The 18789-nt window shown below is 28.7% G+C and overlaps 2 protein-coding genes across 2 annotated transcripts; one reads left to right on the top strand and one right to left on the bottom strand.

Annotated features, from left to right (window-relative positions):
- The first annotated feature begins 5870 nt into the window (after positions 1-5870).
- On the top strand, positions 5871-17608 carry LOC145186100 (putative methylmalonate-semialdehyde/malonate-semialdehyde dehydrogenase [acylating], mitochondrial). The gene is made up of 16 exons (XM_090098005.1): positions 5871-6184; positions 7665-7703; positions 7897-7971; positions 8539-8700; positions 8855-8933; positions 9182-9305; positions 10377-10407; positions 10535-10682; positions 11713-11777; positions 13897-13953; positions 14075-14264; positions 14406-14587; positions 14759-14833; positions 14931-15035; positions 16684-16782; positions 17324-17608. The coding sequence occupies exons 1-16, from the start codon at positions 6143-6145 to the stop codon at positions 17423-17425; spliced, it is 1575 nt and encodes a 524-aa protein (XP_089954131.1). The 5' UTR covers positions 5871-6142; the 3' UTR covers positions 17426-17608.
- LOC145185238 (bcl-2-related ovarian killer protein homolog B-like) lies at positions 17598-18745 on the bottom strand. The gene is made up of 2 exons (XM_080061087.2): positions 18033-18745; positions 17598-17873 (listed from the first exon to the last, which is right to left on the bottom strand). Exons 1-2 carry the CDS (start codon positions 18597-18599, stop codon positions 17733-17735), a joined length of 708 nt encoding a protein of 235 aa, XP_079917213.2. The 5' UTR covers positions 18600-18745; the 3' UTR covers positions 17598-17732.
- Positions 18746-18789: the final 44 nt, after the last annotated feature.

The following is an 18789-nucleotide window of genomic DNA, read 5'->3' as shown; positions in this document are numbered from 1 at the left end:
AATTTGTTCGCACAAAGCGAGGCAAGTGGATTAATATAGCTGAAATCATCGAGAGGTTCGTTTTAAAGCAAGATGAACAATAGCTGTTAATATCAACAAACCATTTGAATATTTTGAAGCACATTCCTCAATCGTAGATATGGACAACCTTAAAAAAATTCTTAACAAAAAAACAATAATAGTGAATCACTTTACAAAAGTCAGGTGAACAGTAACCAGTAAAATTGACTAACTGATGCTATTTTTACGATAACAATCCCTCATTGGTGATAACTTCAGGTATTAAGTTATTTGAAAAGTAGTAGAAACTGAAGCAAAAAGAAAGAAGTCTTCGTTTATTGAATTTTAATTTTCTGAATTTTATTTAAGTAACTGGAAATTAGGAGAGGATTTTTGCAATCAAAAACTTCATATAACTTTTCAAAATTCTCCTTGAAGCGTTCTGCAACACATATGATGGAGAGTTTTTTGAATAAAAATAGTTGGTTGGTGCAGATAGAGAAATTAATATCGGTCTCAAGGACGGACCAAAAAAACTTCGAAGACTTATCTTTTTTCAACGTTGAGCTGATGACTTAGTAAAGTCGCAAAGTGCCACAGAGTTAAACCACAGCTGCTGAAGTAGCAAATTGTTTGTTGAATTACAGTAACCTTACTACTTTGATAAGAAAAAGTTTGATACAATCAGAAAAAAATGAAATCAAGTTTAGCTATTTGTAGTGGCAGGTGGTTAAATGATGGCATTGTGACGAGGTATTAGCTTATTACGCCGGGTTAAATTGTACTAGTAATTCTTACATACTGACACAAAATTGGTCATTAAAGACAGGGCATCATATGTTTCCATCTTATTACAGTCTATAAAAGTTAAAAAGGTCATGTTACCATTTAAGTGAGCATACTTCTATCACAGAAACATGTGCCAAAATTATCCTTCGAGGAATAAAACTACAGAACGTTTATGTTAAGGTCCCCTTTCCTAATTAATTCACATTAATTAGAAAATAGGGATGAGATGGAAGCTCTTATCACAGCACATGTAAACATATATTTACGAACTCCGATGCTAGTGATGAGCTTTTGTTTGTATTTTCGTTTGTGCCATTAAGATAAAGTGACGTCTAAAACGTTATTTGGGAAAATCTATTGTCAACCAATTAAGCTTGTTTTTCAAAAGAAACAAATTAATTCATTTCAATAGAAACTAACAAAATTCTAAAATTTTAACTAATTCCAAGGCATATGAGTCGAAATCAGCGAAATCAGCTTGGATAAAAAAAATGGAAAGTTAGAAGTGATAAAGATAAAAAAATGAAGCAATAATTAAAAACTGTCCCGGCTTACCAAAATAAGAAATGATGGAAAGACAGCCCACAGATCGTTTATGAAGTCGGAGTTTAGTGGTGAGATTAAAGGATTGGACTTGAATCTCAATAAAAGGTTCAGTAGTTTATTAAGAATGCTTTCCTCCTGCTATAATATTAATTTTATTGCATTTGAAAAACTTTATTGTGAATTAAGACTCTTTATCTAAGTCTATACCATGGTAATATATGCCTGTTACTCGGCGTAAAATTCTTGTACATAGTTACAGCTAGCGCAGAAATTTTGCAAACATCTGACTTAAATTTCGTTTTTTTTTTCAAAAAGTTAAGATTAAAGGGGATACAAAGTTGTAAATGTTAATTTTTAAGATTTATTTTAATATTTCGTCAACCGCCATTTGTTCTTAAGTACCATTTCAATACATTTTGGCATGCTTTCGGAGAATTTTTTCAAAGTAGAGACATGTTCTGAGTCAAAACTCTTTTTTTTTCCGTCATCAGTTCTGGAATTGAAAGGCAGCATGCTCAACGAATCTTTGCTCTCATTTCATTCCAAACTATTGGATTGAGATCTGGGCTGTTGCTGGGCCACTCTAACACATTAGTTCGTTTGCTCAAGAACCAAGCCATTAATTATTTCGATGAATGGCAACGTGCACCATCTTGTATAAAAAAAAGTTGATAAATGAATTTCAAAAAGGTCCAGAAGAATTTTGTCCTAAACAACTTGTATAGCGTTCAGAATTCATTGTTTCATTTTTAGGAAAAAAGTATAATTTTCCTCTGCTCTGTTTTCTACTAAAGTAACCCCAAACCATTACGTGCGCACTATGTTTGACAGCTCTTTGGGTGTATTTGGGATTAAATTGGTCAGAAACACGGGAGCGACGCACTTGCATTCGCCCTCTGCTTATCAGTGAAAAATTGCTTTCATCCGACCACATGACGATAGACCATTGTTCTTGTGTCCAATGCTTATGCTTGCGAGCAAATGCAATTCTTTTCTTAAACATAGTGGACGTAAGTTACCTAAATTATAGTAAGCATATAAATATCATTTGTAATTTTCCCATGTTAGAGAAAATAATATTAAACAATTTGTATTAAATTGAGTTTTTTTTTTAATGCATTTTTAAGTTTAAAAAGAAAACCTTTTTCTTATTCCGTGTTTAAGTTTTTTAATGTAAATATTCTCCAAAACCTTAAAATAGTTAAAAATGAATAAATAATTAACAATATTGCAATATTATTGATCGCATCCATAACAATCAAATTGTAGAAGAAAACTTTTTTGTCCACCTCGCTTGTTGTAGGCACCGAAATTTTTTCAGCGAAAAAATGCCATTTTTCAAATGCACCTAAAAAGTAACGTGGTCTATTTGTATAATTCATGAATGTTTTGCAATTGTATCACCTTTTTACGCATCATAAAAAACCTTTTTACCCAGCAAGCACATAACGTTGAAACAACGTTGATCGACGTTGATCAACGTTATTTCAACGTTGTTTCAACGTGTGCTTGCTGGGTAACTTCCTTCTTCTTTTCAACAGCATCTTATTTTCTTTGATATCCTCAACTACAGTCAGTAAGTTGTTTGCTGTCATAAATCTATATATCTGGATGATACGAGTCGTGTCTAATGTAGTTTAAACGATTTGGTTATCATAAAGACCAGTATTTCTTCTAGTTAAATGTTTTTTCTAAGATGACCTTTTACGGTACTCATATATGAGTGCCAAAGTTAATCAATTCTATGATGAAGTATATTAGAACATTCACTATGCATACTGAATGTTCTTGCATACTTCATCATAGAATTGATTAACTTTGGTCGTGTCAGCAGAAGTGAGAAAGAGGACTCCAAAAAGATAAAAAAAAAAAAAATCAAAATCGGGAGTTGTGTCCATCTGATAAAATATCCGTTTGCTTTAAATTTTTTTATATCCACGTTGTCATAAAGCTACGGTAGGCGTATTTTTTATATCCACGTTGTCATAAAGCTACGGTAGGCGTATTTTTTATATCTACGTTGTCATAAAGCTACGGTAGGCGTATTTTTTATATCCACGTTGTCATAAAGCTACGGTAGGCGTATTTTTTATATCCACGTTGTCATAAAGCTACGGTAGGCGTATTTTTAGCTAAAAATTTAAATTTAAAAATTTTAAATTAAAAAAGTTGTTTTTGGTGAATATTGAAACTCATATTTTCGGAATTTATTTAGCAACTTTATTTTAAATCAGAAAAAATTAATGCAGTGTTTAGGGTGACGTGAGTTTACTGGTACTTCATGATATTAGGAAAAACCAGTTAACTAGACACAATAAAGCAGTTTATTAAAACTAATGCAAAAATGTGCAAACCAGGAACAATTTTTTATTTATTGATTTAGTTTCAAAAAATGAATCTTCTTAATTAAGTCAATTGGAAAATATCAGAGCTTTACTTTCTCGTACTTTTTGGGGTGCATATCTGTGTATGTCATTAACAACACTAAACTCAATTCAAAGACATCTGATTTTTTTAAAGTTAGCAGCAAGTTATTTAACAGACGCACAGTGAGTTAAAATCCAATAAAACTGGCAAAAAATCTCAAAAAAAAAACAAACAAATGTTTGGAACTTACATATTGTAATGTAATTAATGCCACCAAAAAACTAGAATTAATTGCTTTTTGGTTAATTTTAAAATATTCACCAATTTTTGCACCTTTTCCTAAGACATTTTACTCAATATTTTTATTGCGAAACTCGCGCACAAAATGTTCACTTTTATGTCACTCTTTTAAGGTTGAGACGGGTGAAAACAATTCAAAATTTAATTTGAATATGTTTGAGATATTTGGTAACTAAAAACAACATTTTTGACTGATTTTTTTAATTTGTTCAATTATGAGTTTGGTTGAAAAACCAAGAGATTCTATAATATTCCATGTTTGTTTTAACATTTTCCCATTGATAGGTGTATATGAAAGCAGAAAAAAAAATCAGTTGCCCGAACTTGCCCCGATTGATATACAACTTTTTATATATTTTATATGTATAATCAATATTCCACCTTTTGTATGTATATTATAATGTAAAATTTCATATTAATTATTTTTCACACAATTTTCACACCACATAAGCAAAATTTGTCATTACTCAAAAGCCAACATTCAAAAGCTCATGTTCAAACAAACCATGCTAAGTTTCAAACCTCAAAAACCAAAAGTTACATGACTTGACTGCTTACTGCCTAAATTAAACGTTCAAAAAAAAACTTTCATACAAAGTAACAAATAATAGTTCATTGTTTACATTCATCATGAAAATACATTTAGTTCCTATCATTCAAGAGTTAGGAATTAATTTACTTGAGGTTCTACTACTTGAGTTTCGTAGATTGGGGGTCTAGACCATGGATGTATTGATGAAGCTGAAATAAGAAATCTCAAAAAAAACTCAATATTTAATTGTAAATTAGAATCTAAATTGCTGAAACATTCAAGAAATTTTTCAAAAGTTTTAAAACATGAGCAAACCTGGTTGGATAAAGAAAAAACAGTTAATAGAAAAGACGTTGCTGCTGGTCTAGGATAAAAAAACAAGGACTGTGAAGATCTAAGTGAGAAAAGCAAAAGATCTAAAGTAGTAATAAATCAATTGAACTCAAATCAATTCAAAAAGTAGTGTACTCACTTAAATATTAAATATTATCTTGTTTAAGGCTACGAAGTTGGCTGAACATTCTGCTGAAGCATTAATATTAGTTTCAATGAGAAAAGCCTCTGGAGATCCTATAAAAAACCAATTTGCTTTTGTAATGAAAAATGCTACAAATCTTGACAAAGTTAAAAGCATGGAGGTTACTTTTCCAATGAAAATGAAGACTGAAGATGCCTTGAGATTTAAATTCAGTGAGATCTTTCTGATGAACAGTATCAAGTTATCAGAAACTCATCCATAATACAGAATACAGATATTTATCCATTACTTCAACAGAAATTATGAATGAAAGACAGAAATGTTATCCTGAGGGTGTAGTTTTAACAGAAGTATCTGCTTCAACTCCACCTCCAGCTTAATCATAATATGACAAGGTGTTAACTTTTACTGAATCCCAAGACTCTATTCGGGGAAAACGGGGAGGGAGGGGGAAGTTTTTTTCTCCTCTAACAGCTTTTTCTTTTTTTTTTTGTTTTGGTCATAGAATAGTAACCCAAGACGGTAGTTTGGTTTTTGTTTAATTTGGAATAGTAATAATAAGACGGTATTTTAATCCAACTTTTTTATTTTAATCAGTATATGTGCGCGTTTTATTGTGAGGAACCCAAATTTTTTTGTTTAAATTAATCTTTGTGCGCGTTAAAGACTCCAGCAAGCATACGCGTGTAGTACGCGCCTTAGATACATGTCAAATTTATTTAAAAAATACGTGACATATTTAATACGTAGTATTATATGATATTTGGAATCGAGGAATCCAAAGTTTTTATTTAAATCATTATTTGTACATATAAATGACACTGAGACGCGTATGCGCGCGTAATACACGTCTTTGATATGTGCAGAAATACTGCAGAAAGTATTAACACAGAAAAATGCAGTAACAAAATTAATAGAAGAAAGACTACACCCTTTTTTTACCCTTCATATACTCATAGAAGGTTTTTTTTCTTCATTAACCCTTATAACATAAACGACAACAATGCGCAAGCGCATTGCGCCTGCATTTACATGATCTTTAACAGTTTTAAGTTCCTTTTCTTTGGGAAAGTATGATCTAAGTGGAAACCTTGTATCTTTAATTTAAGCAATTTTCTATATTTCCTGAAATGGTTCAAGTCTCTTCAAGTCGAATTATCTGCAATAGATTTGTAAGTGTGGTTGTTTTTAAGAAAACTCTATGTTCAAATGACCAACAACTATATACGATATATACAAAAACACATTTCGGAATCAATTGTAACTTTTACAAGAGGCTTTTGTTAAAAAGGTCGGATGTAGAATAATGTCTTCTACTAATGTTTTCTGTTATGTTTGATGTGTCTGAGGAATAACATTAAATATTGTTATTGCATCAAACTGGTTTCTAAAAAGAGTAAATTTTAAATTCTTAAGCATTCATCATGTAAGAGTCTATCTAAAATTAGGATCTTCAATTTTGTTGCTAAATCCTGGAAATGTAATTACAGCTATCTTTTGGTAACCCAAGGCATAAGATAATTGTCATATCAGACCCTACTAAATAAAAACTGATGGAATTACATTTCCCCTCTGGTTTCACACTCTTATAAGTAATATCCCACTTTCACTAAGTGGGCTATTGGGCAAATAGTGGGCAAATGTGCTTCTCAACCCATATTTATGTATAATCACTTTCAGATCTTCTCAAATTAAAAAAAAACAACAACAAACAAACAAAAAAAACAAATAGTCTTTATCAAATATAAATAAAACATAAAAACTTTTTTATGTTTATCAAATATTGTTACTGTTTATCAAATTTTGTTACTAAAATTAAATCATTGAAGTAAAAGCTTAAATAAAAATAGAAAAAAATTGGTTTACTTATCAGAAAAATTAGAAAGTTAGAGAGAAAAAAAACTATTTCCAGTAATATTGCAGAAACACTTGACCACTACAATAATTAAAAATATTTCCCTATTCATAATTTGCGCCAACTAACATAAAATCACAAACTACTTTTAGTTTTTTACTAGATTAGCTGGGAAGAAAATAGCTTAAAAATGTGCAGATTGCTCTTGAATCTTTGCAATCTTAGGAAATTCAATTTCCAGAAAAAAATTAAGATGTGCTTTGCAATCCAACATCTAAAAAAAAACATTTGCTTGATTATAAGACTGTTGATAATTTTAGAACTGAAGTTCTTTAATGGCTCTTTTTTTTTTTTTTCTATATCAGGATGGATGGCTTGTAGTGTATAATTAATCAGTTATTTTTTTTGTCATTTACAGAATGTAATTTCAAGTTAGTTTTTGGCATTTATAGAATGTAATTTCAATTAAGCTTCACTTTGATGCAGACATAATAAAAAAAACTGTTTATAGGTGACCTATTATGCATATTAAATCAAATGATCAATATATTTAATCAATCTACATAAATACTCATCCAATAATGTAATCAAATAGTATCAACAAAATGGTGAATAGCTTCAGAGTTTAAAAAATTTTGTAAAACTGTTAAAAGTCAACACCCTAATGTTGTATATTAAATATGGAGTTTTTAAAAGAAAAGAAATATAAAGCTGACGAGATTGTAACAAAGAGAAAGCTCTGGTTAACAGAGGTAAAACCTTAGATTTCATATGTAATACTTATTAAATATTTTTAGGTTCCAAACATTCTAAAGAGAACATTCTCAAGTGATGTGGTATGTGTGTGTTGGTGAAATATAACTATTTCTGCTTTTTACGCACACAAAAAAAGATAGAGCTGTGTAACTTTGAGATTTTGTTGTAATACATTAAATTTTTAAATGTTCCTTTGAAAGTTTATCCCTAAAATTAAAAAGTTTTAATATGAAATCTAATAATAATAATGGTATGGTATTTTTGTATTTTTAGCCACGTACGAAGCTTTTGATAAATGGAAAGTTTATTGACAGCAACACTGATACTTGGATACCTATTACAAATCCAGTATGTTGTGTTTTTAACAAGAAAAGGTTAAAAAAGACTTAATTGAAAAATACCTAATATATTTGTATTAATTGAAAAATGATAAATACCAAATTTATTACTTTTCAGAAGGAAAATTTTTGTTTTACAACTTATCAAACTAATTTACAATCTACTAAATCTTACTATTATTATTATTATTATTATTATTATTATTATTATTATTATTATTATTATTATTATTATTATTATTATTATTATTATTATTATTATTATTATTATTATTATTATTATTATTATTATTATTATTATTATTATTATTATTATTGTTATTATTATTATTATTATTATTATTATTTTTATTATTTTTATTATTGTTATTATTATTATCATTATTATTAATATTATTATTATTATTATTATTATTATTATTATTATTATTATTATTATTATTATTATTATTATTATTATTATTATTATTATTATTATTATTATTATTATTATTATTATTATTAATAATCAAATCTTCTAGAGTTCCATAATTTAGATATTTTTTTTTTACTTTGAGTTATTAGTGTTTTTTTACAGGCTACAAATGAAGTAATTAGTCAATGCCCAGAAACTACAGCAGAAGAACGACTAGCTGCTGTTGCTGCTGCAGCAGAGGCATTTAAAACTTGGGAAAAGACCTCTGTACTTTCCCGACAACAGGTTATGTTTAGACTTCAGCAAAAGATTAAAGATAACATGGTAAATCTTTAAATAAGTTTGATATCTTAAAAAGAGGTTGTGCATACTTTTCAAGTCATAAAAAAAGTTAGGCATTTTTCTTAATCTATTTCAGCTAAAAATAGTTAACTCGCATCTCTTTTGTCATAGTGTTTGTTTTTTTATTCTATCTTAGAAAGAACTGGCTAAATCTGTAACTCTAGAAAATGGTAAAACATTATCAGATGCAGAAGGGAGTGTGCTTCGTGGTCTTCGTAAGTTGCAATCTTTACTAAGTTTTTAACATGCTTAAGTTTTACATCAAATCATTAATAAATTGTCAGTTTGTATTTAGAAACTTATTAAACCTGTTAACTGTTCAAAATTTCTTTCAATATCAAAATTTCAAAAAACCTGTGTTGCATTATTTATTCTCCTGAGTCTCTGATGTCTAAACTTTAGAATTTTTTTATTTCGACCTATTTTTCTCTCTCGACTCTTGATAATTACTATTGTCCCTTAGAGGTTGTTGAGCATGCATGCTCCATTGCTTCACTCATGCAAGGTGAAACAACTGCCAATATAGCTAAGGATATGGATACTTACTCATACAGAATTCCTCTGGGAGTTTGTGCTGGAATTGCACCGTAAGAACTAATCTTTTTTTTTTTTCCTCAACAATTTTTTGTGCTCTTTATTTACATGTTTTTATTTACATGTTCAACTTCTAATTATTTTAGAGTTTTGTTTCTTCTACGTTCTATACCTTGACGCAAAATTGTTTTACGTGCAAAATGTTTCAAACAATCATTAAAACTTGATTTCCTTTGTTTTCAATAATTTTATATCAATTTGACAAACATTTCAAATTTAGACAGACAAAATTAGATGGCAAAGTTAAATAATCAGTTTTGCAATAAAGCAATTTCTAACAATTTCATCTTTTTGTAAAATTTAAAACTTGATCAAGGGAATTTTATTTCAACTAACAACCATGTTTTTTTAACACCAGAACTACAATCACTTTCTGGAGGATTGTATCTGTGGAACAAGATTGTGTGAATAGCTACTAATGCCATGCTTAATCATGTATTGATTTTTTGTCCATAAATGTTAGTTATGCTTCAAAAAGTGTCAGGGCATTAGAAAATTGCTCAAGAACAACAGCCTAAATTACTTCAAGCTTTCAGCAATAGGCTCATAGTTTACATTATTGGGCCCAACATTTTGGGCTGAAACTGGTGAATGGTAAAATTGTGCTTCATATTAATCATCACTGCAGAATTTGTGTGCACTAAATGTTTTTAATGATGGTACAGAAAGAAGGGTTAAGCTCAATTAAGACACCATGTTGATGTTGTACTAAAAGCAACGAAGTTGAAAAACATCATCAGGATGTGCTGCAAATTCTTAAAGATTGTAAGCAGCAAATGCATAAGTACAATGAAGTAACTAAGTTTTAAACTGAGCCTCTGCAATTATTAGGAGATAATAGTTGTTAATAATAAACTGTTGCTTGACAACAGCTATCAAGAAAGAGGTAAGCCAGATGTTGTTGCCTTCTTTCATGTTTACAAGGCATCTTGAGGCTGTCACTTCTGACCAGTCCACCACATTAAATAATTATCTTGAACAGCTATCAAACAACTTTTATTAATTTTTTTCTGATTCAATTTTGTGAAAGTTTTAAATTTTTATTGTGAATTTTTTTTCTTTAGGTTTAATTTTCCAGCCATGATACCTTTATGGGTGTGTCTACTTACTTTGTTTAAATATTTTTGTTTGTGAAAAATTTTTTTATGGATTAATTTAAATTTTTTGTAGATTTATGTTTTCTGATAATGCAAATTGTTTTAGTGTTTACTATTTTTTTCAGATGTTTCCAATTGCATTAACTACAGGCAACACATTCATTATGAAGCCTTCAGAGCAAGATCCAGGTGCTTGTATGCTGCTTGCTCAGATGGCTGTAGATTGTGGTGTTCCTGATGGTGTACTTAATGTTATTCATGGAACAAAACCTGGTAATAGGAAAACAAATTTAAAAACTATAAGTTACTTTATACTTTTAATTAAGTAGTTAAATTTGTTTACATAATTACATTTAAAAGTACATATAAAACAACTCATAAAACTGGAACCCAACTGCTGTAAATTTAGCAACTGTAGCTACATCAAGAAACTGACACAGCATTAAGAAAATATTGCCACATCAAGAAACAGTTGCTATATTAAGATTGTTGCCACATCACTAATTGCCTAATTAACAAAAAAAGTGTGTTAAACTATTGAAATAAAAATCTTGCAGGAAAGTTTGAAACACTCTCTTGAATCAGGTTTTTGTAGCTTGCTATGTTCAAAGTTTAAGCATAATAGTTTGTTGAGTAGATAATGGAATTTTATCAACTATTAGAATTATAAATCTAAAATATAACTAGCTTGTAGGCTTATAGTTTAAGCTATTCTCTGGTATTTAGACCCCTTGAATAAGTGACACAATAATTAATCCCTTAAATGTAATAGAATAACTACTACGTAATAGCTATAAATGAAAGCAGAATAAAACCAAGGTTTAATTACCTGGTTTAATTACCTATTAATTAGCTGGTGTTCCTGTTTTTTTTTTGAGGAACATTTGTTGCAATATTTTTTGCAAGTGGTCAATATTTTTTTTAAGATTCCACATTCAGAACTCAAAGCATTTTAACAAATTCGAAAAGTAGATAGTGGATTTTCTTTTTTCAAAGGAAAAATTTTTTTAAAAACCAAACATCTATCTGATATAAGTGTAAACTGTGGCAAGCAAAGAAATGTTTCACAAATATTTATTGTAATTATCAATAGATTAACAAGTTATAAAAAATAATTTTTCATTAAGTTTGTAAATATTTTAGGTTATTTCCTTTACTGCTATTCACAGAGTAGTTATCCTGTCAAAAGAATTTATTACGGAATGGGAAAATCAAATGCAAATGGATAAAATATGTGATATGATTGGCAGTGAGCAAATTCTTTGAAGAAATTCTTTCATTAAATTTTATTTTCATATTTCAGCTGTTGATTTCATTTGTACAAACCCATCAATTAAAGCAATTTCATTTGTCGGATCAGATCATGTGGTATGTAGAAAGTTTAATTAGTTTGATTTGATTTAATTTTCTTATAATTTTCATAAAAAAAAAAGTTTACACCTACATGTTTATTAGCAGAATCTTATTTAGCTTCAAAATTTAAGTATCTGTAATTCCAAAAAATTTTGGGATTCTTGGCCAGAATATCTTCAGTAAGCATTCTCTGTTTTACAAATTTGTAAAGTTTTTTAAGAAAGTTTTTTTATTAATTTCATTAAATTAACCCATTGAGTCCCAAATGCAAATTTTTTTTTCAATTTTCATTTTTTATGTGTTTACTTTATTTAAAAAAAAAAAAAAATTTGTTAATCTTTTTTTGTCAAATTATGATTTTTGTACAATCAGGGGTGTCAGGGGGTACTGTCATTATATGACGACAGTTGTGCTCAATTTATTCTATTAATCAGTAATAGGAAATTTTATTTTATTTATAGTAAAATTATTGTTACAAAATTCTTACTTATTAGGGAATAAAATATTCAATACATAGAGTCACATCACATTTTGCGCAATTCTAGTTTTACAATTTTTACGCAACTCTAGCTGTGCTTTTACAATTTCTTCTGTTGGTATCTGCAGTGTTTTTCCCTCTTAGTTATCATGTGTCCAATTTGATCATATCTTATATCGCCTGTAACTGGTACCAAATCAGAAGCCTTTGCTCTTGAGATTTTTGTATAAGTCTTTAAATATGACACAGATATTTCTCCGAAATTCTAATACTGATAATGCTTCTTTCCCATGAATTTGTCTATACAGTATCCATGCATTCATGATGGACATATCCAACAACCTGGAAAATAACCAAAAATACCTTTTTTTTTCCTCCTATGTTTATCTCATATTTTCTTACCAACCAATCATGATGGTCTGCTCCACCCATGGAAATATTGCAATTTTTTATTAGAATCATGATTGGTTGCAACAATTACACAAGTTTTGTCATGCCATTTTACAATTAAAATTTTGCCATTTTCATCAAATCCATGGTCTTATGTACCTTGTCTCTGCTTCTTCATGATTTGATTATTTTTAATTGGGAAATCACACAAATGATACCCTTGTATAGTTCCTATGGCTCCTAAGTCAGAATCATAGGACCAATACATTTTTTCTAATGCTTATGAGAGCCAGATAAAAGGAGAATACCCATAAAAACCTTCAATTCTTCTGTGCTAAACATAAGTTGTTGATTTTTAGCTGCAGAGTAACCGATTCTTTTACAACATAAACTTATTTCATCAGTCCAAATGTTTTTAAATAATTGGGTTGGAGATGAGTGCCCATAATTATTCATAATTATTCATAATTAGTCATAATTATTATTATATACCTAATTTTAAAACTACTTATGAGGAAGTACTTTCAAATTATAATTATTCTTTATAATTTGAAAGTACTTCCTCATAAGTTGTTTCAAAATAAGGTAATTTGGTGTGAGGTTGTTAGCAACTCCATGTAGGTTACTCTGTACATAGTTAATATCTTTTAATTGTTTTGGTGTTAATAGAATAATTTGGATGCACAACCAACAGTAGAAATTGTAATACTGAATATGCATTATGATAACTATATGTCCCATTGTGGTCCTAAGACTACAGTTAATTTACATGTTTCAAGATTACCAAAAAAAAAAAAAAAATCAATCAAATTTATAAACTAATACTAAATATTATTCTTTATACTTAGCAGATTCTTCAAATATTTTTTTGATAAACTAGTGTTGGTATTATAGGAAATACAAACATAAATATATCTCAAGTAAAGGTTTTTAGTAACAACAATTGACAAAAATATTTCAGAAAATGTTATCAAAAATTACAAAACATCAAAGTTCTTGAAGGCTTAATATCAGAGATGGATTTTATACAAAAAAAAACAAACTTAGAAGTAATAAATTACATAAAAGTTGTCTTGAATTTTGTCAATCATATGGCGACAGTGTTCCTTAATGGGTTAAAAAGCCCATTTTTTATGAAAATGAAATTCAGACCCTTTTTCTTTGAAATAAGTTTACTGGAAATAAATAACAGCAAATTTTTGGTTTGCATAAATTCATTTAAAACAGTTTATTTATGTAATCTATAATTTTTCATTATCTGTATAGGGTCAGCACATTTATGACTTAGGTTGTGCAAATGGCAAAAGAGTTCAATCAAACATGGCAAGTAAAATAGTTTGTCTAAAAAAAAATCATGTGTTTAAATAATTTCTGATGTTTTTTTTTTTTTTTTTTTTTTTTTTGTTCTCTGCTTTTTAAATCATTTTCTAAAAATAAAATTTAGGGTGCAAAAAATCATGGAGTTGTACTTTCTGATGCAAATAAGGAAATGACTTTAAATCAATTGGTTGGAGCAGCATTTGGTGCAGCTGGCCAGCGTTGCATGGCACTTTCCACTGCAGTATTTGTTGGGGAAGCTCAAAAATGGATACCTGAACTTGTTGAACGTGCCAAGAGGTTGAAAGTTAATTCAGGTACTAAATGAAAGTCAAAGATTGTAGAAATGATATTTTGATAATTTACTGATTTAAGAAAGTTTTGTAGCCCAAAAGGTATATTCCACAGGGGATCTCCAATAAGAATAAAACTTTTCTAACTCTGAATATACACTATAGGTGATCAACCAGGAACAGATATATGTCCATTGATCAACAAAGCTGCAAAGGAACGATGTGAAAGATTGATACAAAGTGGAATCAATCAAGGAGCAAAGTGTATACTTGATGGTAGGAATGTGAAAGTACCTGGATATGAAAATGGAAATTTTGTGGGGCCAACTATTTTAACAAATGTAACAGTAAGTTACATTTGCTTCGAAATTTTTTTTTTTTAAAAACCAAATATAAGTTAAAATCAAACCTGTTCTATGAGGTATAGATTGCCCTAACATTTATAATGCATGTTATCTGTTCTGTATGTTTTTTTATTTGTGTATCTGTATCTTAATCTGTTGTTTAAATTCTTTTAGCCTAGTATGGAATGCTACCAAGAAGAGATTTTTGGGCCTGTTCTTCTAATACTCAATGCTGATTCTCTTGATGAAGTAATTATCTTGTTTCTGAAAAAAAAAAAAAGAAAAGAAAAAAAAATCAGATGTCAGAAAAACTTTCCTTTTAAAGCGCAATTCTTTTTTAACTTAGGCCACTGATATTATCAATAAAAACCGGTATGGGAATGGTACTGCAATTTTCACTAATTCTGGTGCTGCTGCCAGGAGGTTTACAGATCGTGTTGATTGTGGACAGGTATTTATAATAATTGTATACTATCTTGCAAAAATAAGGGAACACAGAAAAGTAATTAAAAAAAAAAAAAAGTTGAATTCAACAATTATAATTTTCTTTTTAATCTCCGTCATTTCTTTCACCTAAAAAGTTTTTTAAGTAAAAAATTATAACACACTTAAACATCTACTTGTAAATCATAACACCTTTTAAACATCTACATTTAAATCTAAAAGTCACAAGTACTTTAAATGAAAATTTACAGAAAAATTCCAAAAATAAATTTTGAAATGGATTTTGTGAAAAAATCATCGATAAGAATGTAAAATCCTAAAAAACGTGTAAAGAAAATTTTTTGGTTATTTTCAGGGGTGTCAGGGGGTAAAAGGTTTGGTTACCATCATGTGAAAAATGATCCTTTTGTCTGTGCATAAGAAGTTGTTCTTATACACAGAAAACTTAACATATTCCCATAATGTCCCATGATGGGATAAATTAAAACGTAATATATCTCCATGATGGACTTTGTGCTTTTAGTGCTGCGAAAAAATTCCTTCATCTTTGAAAAGAAAAGTAAAGACAGTTTATAGCCTTTTCTTTTCTTTTCAGAGATGAAAAGTTACAAAAACTTTTCATCTCTGAAAAGAAAAGAAAAGGCTATAAACTGTTTATTTAAACTTATTATTATTATTAATTATTATTATTATTAATTATTATTATTATTATTATTATTATTATCATTATTATTATTATTATTATTATCATTATTATTATTATTATTATTATTATTATTATTGTTATTGTTATTATTATTATTATTATTATTATTATTATTATTATTATTATTATTATTATTATTATTATTATTATTATTATTATTATTATCATTATCATTATTATTATTATTATTATTATTATTATTATTATTATTATTATTATTATTATTATTATTATTAGTTATTGTTTGGGATGTTTTGATAATACTTTTGGCATAAGACATTCTTTGTACAGATAATGATATTGCCAGTTTAAGGCATTTCAAAAATAAATTTCTCGTTGTACAGACATTTTAAAAATAAATTTTTACAAAAATTTATGGAGGATTTGAATGGTTTTTTTTTTACAGAAGGACTTAAATAATAACAAGCGTACAGCCTTAAATAATAACAAGCGTACAATCAATTGAAGCTTTCTTTCTTCACCAAAAAATTAGTTTATTGCTGTGGCCCACTCAATCGAGCAACTTAAATCTAATTAAAAAACTATCGATACAGTTTGACTTATTTTGACTATGTAGGACGTTCAGAAGTACAGATCTACTGAACGAATGCAAGTAGCTAGAAATAAACTTATCAAATCAATGCCAATTGCCTTAAAGTAGTTAAAGACATGAGTTTCCTGTCAACTATTAATTTTTTTAAAATTTATTTAATAAAAACTTTATTGCTCCTCTTGTTTTGCGGTCTTACATTTTTGTTCTTCGTAATAAATAATCGAAATTAAAAAAGATTTTTTTTTTTCCAAATACCTATCCGTTTGTTTTTTCTCACTTTAGAAAGTGTTCCCTCAGTTTTGCGAATTTGAACGCATCATTTTTGTATGAGAACAGTTTGTTTTGTGGATATGCTTTATCTTTTTTAAGTTTTTTGAATTATTATTTTATGTTAAGATTGGTATCAATGTTCCAATACCCGTACCGCTTCCAATGTTTTCGTTCACCGGCAATCGAGGGTCTTTCCGTGGAGACTTGAACTTTTACGGAAAAGCCGTAAGTATAATTTACAATACTCAGCTTACAACCGCGTTAATAGTCTAATCTATCTTTTTAGTTATGGAAAGTTTTTTAAGTGTGATGTTATTTATAAAACTGTTCGAGCAAACAATTTAAAAACTTTTGGATCAAGCCTTTCATTTTTGAATATTAATAAAAACTAATGTCACGATATATTGATAGAAACATCAAAGGAGTTTGCAAAAAATTAATAAGGAATTCAAAAGAAAATTAACTTCAAAGGAGCTGTTCTTTGAAATATCTCCAATAAAATCTTATATATTTTATGAACAATAGAATAGAAATGTGAAGGAAATCTCTGATCAGTTAATAAAATCATCAACGAACGAAGGATTGAATCGGTGTTTGTAACTATATAAATGATTTATCAAATTTATTGATTATTTTCTATGTATCATTTTTCGCGACTAAAGCGTTGTATTTAAAGTTTAGAACTTTTATGCTGTGGTAAAACTTCCGATAAATACACAACCTGTTTAACGATTCCGTAACATTTTTTTTTTGTATGAATTTTCAGGGTGTGCAATTCTATACACAATGGAAAACAGTTACGAGTTTGTGGCGAGCTGAAGATGCAACGGATACGAATGCGCAAGTTTCTTTTCCTAGAATGAACTAGTTTGCAGCGACAACTTGAAAATAAACGCCCATGCTGTTATACAAAATGGCTGGGACTTTAACTAGATTTGCCTTTATATTCACTCAAAAAAGACTCCCGAAATTTTATATTTAAGAAAATTTTTTTTATAAAAAATACATCTAAAAATCTCTTGTAATTTAAAGAATAAATATTATGTCGAAATATTTGTCTTTTTTTTTTGTCCTTGTCCTTTAAAAGCCAAAAACAATCCTTATAAGTGGGGTAAAAAAATGCACGCATTTTTTTAAACTTATTTACCCATAACAAAATAAAATAATTCTCCATTCTAGGATGAAAACAGCGCCCAGCAAGCAGTTGCACTCGCACATATCAAGACTATGGGTATCATCCTAATAAACGCTTTCTTAAATAGCCTTTCTACATGTCGGTTCCTGTGCTGCGATGTAAATTGGTCAAATAAACCGAACTAAAAGAAAAACATGTCTTTATAAAAATTTAACCGAATTTCTAAAAATTTTATTCCGAAAGACGGTAAAAATGGTTTGATATTCAGAATTGCTTTTCTCAAAATGACATAAAATTTAAATAGTTTTTAATGACAATCCAAACCTTACGTCCAACTTACCCATCCTCCATTTTTTATTATCCATTCCTTCAGTGATGTGTCGATAAATTCAACGCACCAATTTTTAATTCGACTGACATAAATGGAAGCGCCAGATAAAACGCAGTCTACCGTTAGGCCGCCGGCAAAAACTATTAAAGATATTATTTTTGCCCAGGTAATGCCTTTACTAAAAATTTCTTCGGCAACACATTTAAATGTTTTTTTCATTTCAATTTCTATCAACTTTCGAATATTCAGGTGTTGAAAAATATCAGAATATACGTGTTGATACTTTACTTCCAAACACTCACCAATATACAAAACAATCATGATTAATTCATCGATGTGCATCCCATTAGGATTCGATAATCTTTTCTCGTTTAAATTTTTTAGTTTTTCTGCTATTGTTAATCTACCTCTTTTGTAGCCATTACTTGCTTGCGATCGGAGAAAGTTACTGATTGCTTCGTTTCTCGGTTTAAGATGGAGCCCGGCCCGTATTAAGCGATCGTCTATGTACTCGTTAACTAACATTTTAGCGTAGCGAAGAATCTGATCTTTATTTTCATTCCACTCGAAATTCATTTTTGCCAAAAATTTTTCTTTACTAAAAATGCCCCGGTGAATGCATCTCTGTAAAATAATTTTGTTCGTGAATAAAATTAACAACCATACAACGTTATGAAAATTTGTTACTTTTATCAATTATTAATACAGTTTTATTTTGATTGGCATTAACACTAAACTGTATGTCTGGCGACTTAACTAATGAAAA

The sequence above is a fragment of the Hydra viridissima genome, unplaced genomic scaffold (genome assembly GCF_058129835.1).
Source record: "Hydra viridissima isolate aposymbiotic clone 2 unplaced genomic scaffold, HvirCarnegie_v1 scaffold_9, whole genome shotgun sequence".
Classification (NCBI taxonomy): Eukaryota; Metazoa; Cnidaria; class Hydrozoa; order Anthoathecata; family Hydridae; genus Hydra; species Hydra viridissima.
Note: the sequence above shows the minus strand (reverse complement) of the source record. Positions and strands in the feature narration are given on the sequence as shown.

What these genes read in the sequence shown, in the direction of transcription:
- LOC145185238 (XM_080061087.2), bottom strand. Translation starts at nt 18,599, where the DNA reads ATGAATTTCGAGTGGAATGAAAATAAAGATCAGATTCTTCGCTACGCT. An exon ending in TAATAAAAAATGGAGGATGG is followed by an intron (nt 17,874 to 18,032) that starts GTAAGTTGGACG and finishes TTTTTCTTTTAG; the next exon opens with TTCGGTTTATTTGACCAATT.
- LOC145186100 (XM_090098005.1), top strand. Translation starts at nt 6,143, where the DNA reads ATGGTTCAAGTCTCTTCAAGTCGAATTATCTGCAATAGATTT. An exon ending in TTGTCGGATCAGATCATGTG is followed by an intron (nt 11,778 to 13,896) that starts GTATGTAGAAAG and finishes TTATCTGTATAG; the next exon opens with GGTCAGCACATTTATGACTT. An exon ending in AAAGAGTTCAATCAAACATG is followed by an intron (nt 13,954 to 14,074) that starts GCAAGTAAAATA and finishes AATAAAATTTAG; the next exon opens with GGTGCAAAAAATCATGGAGT.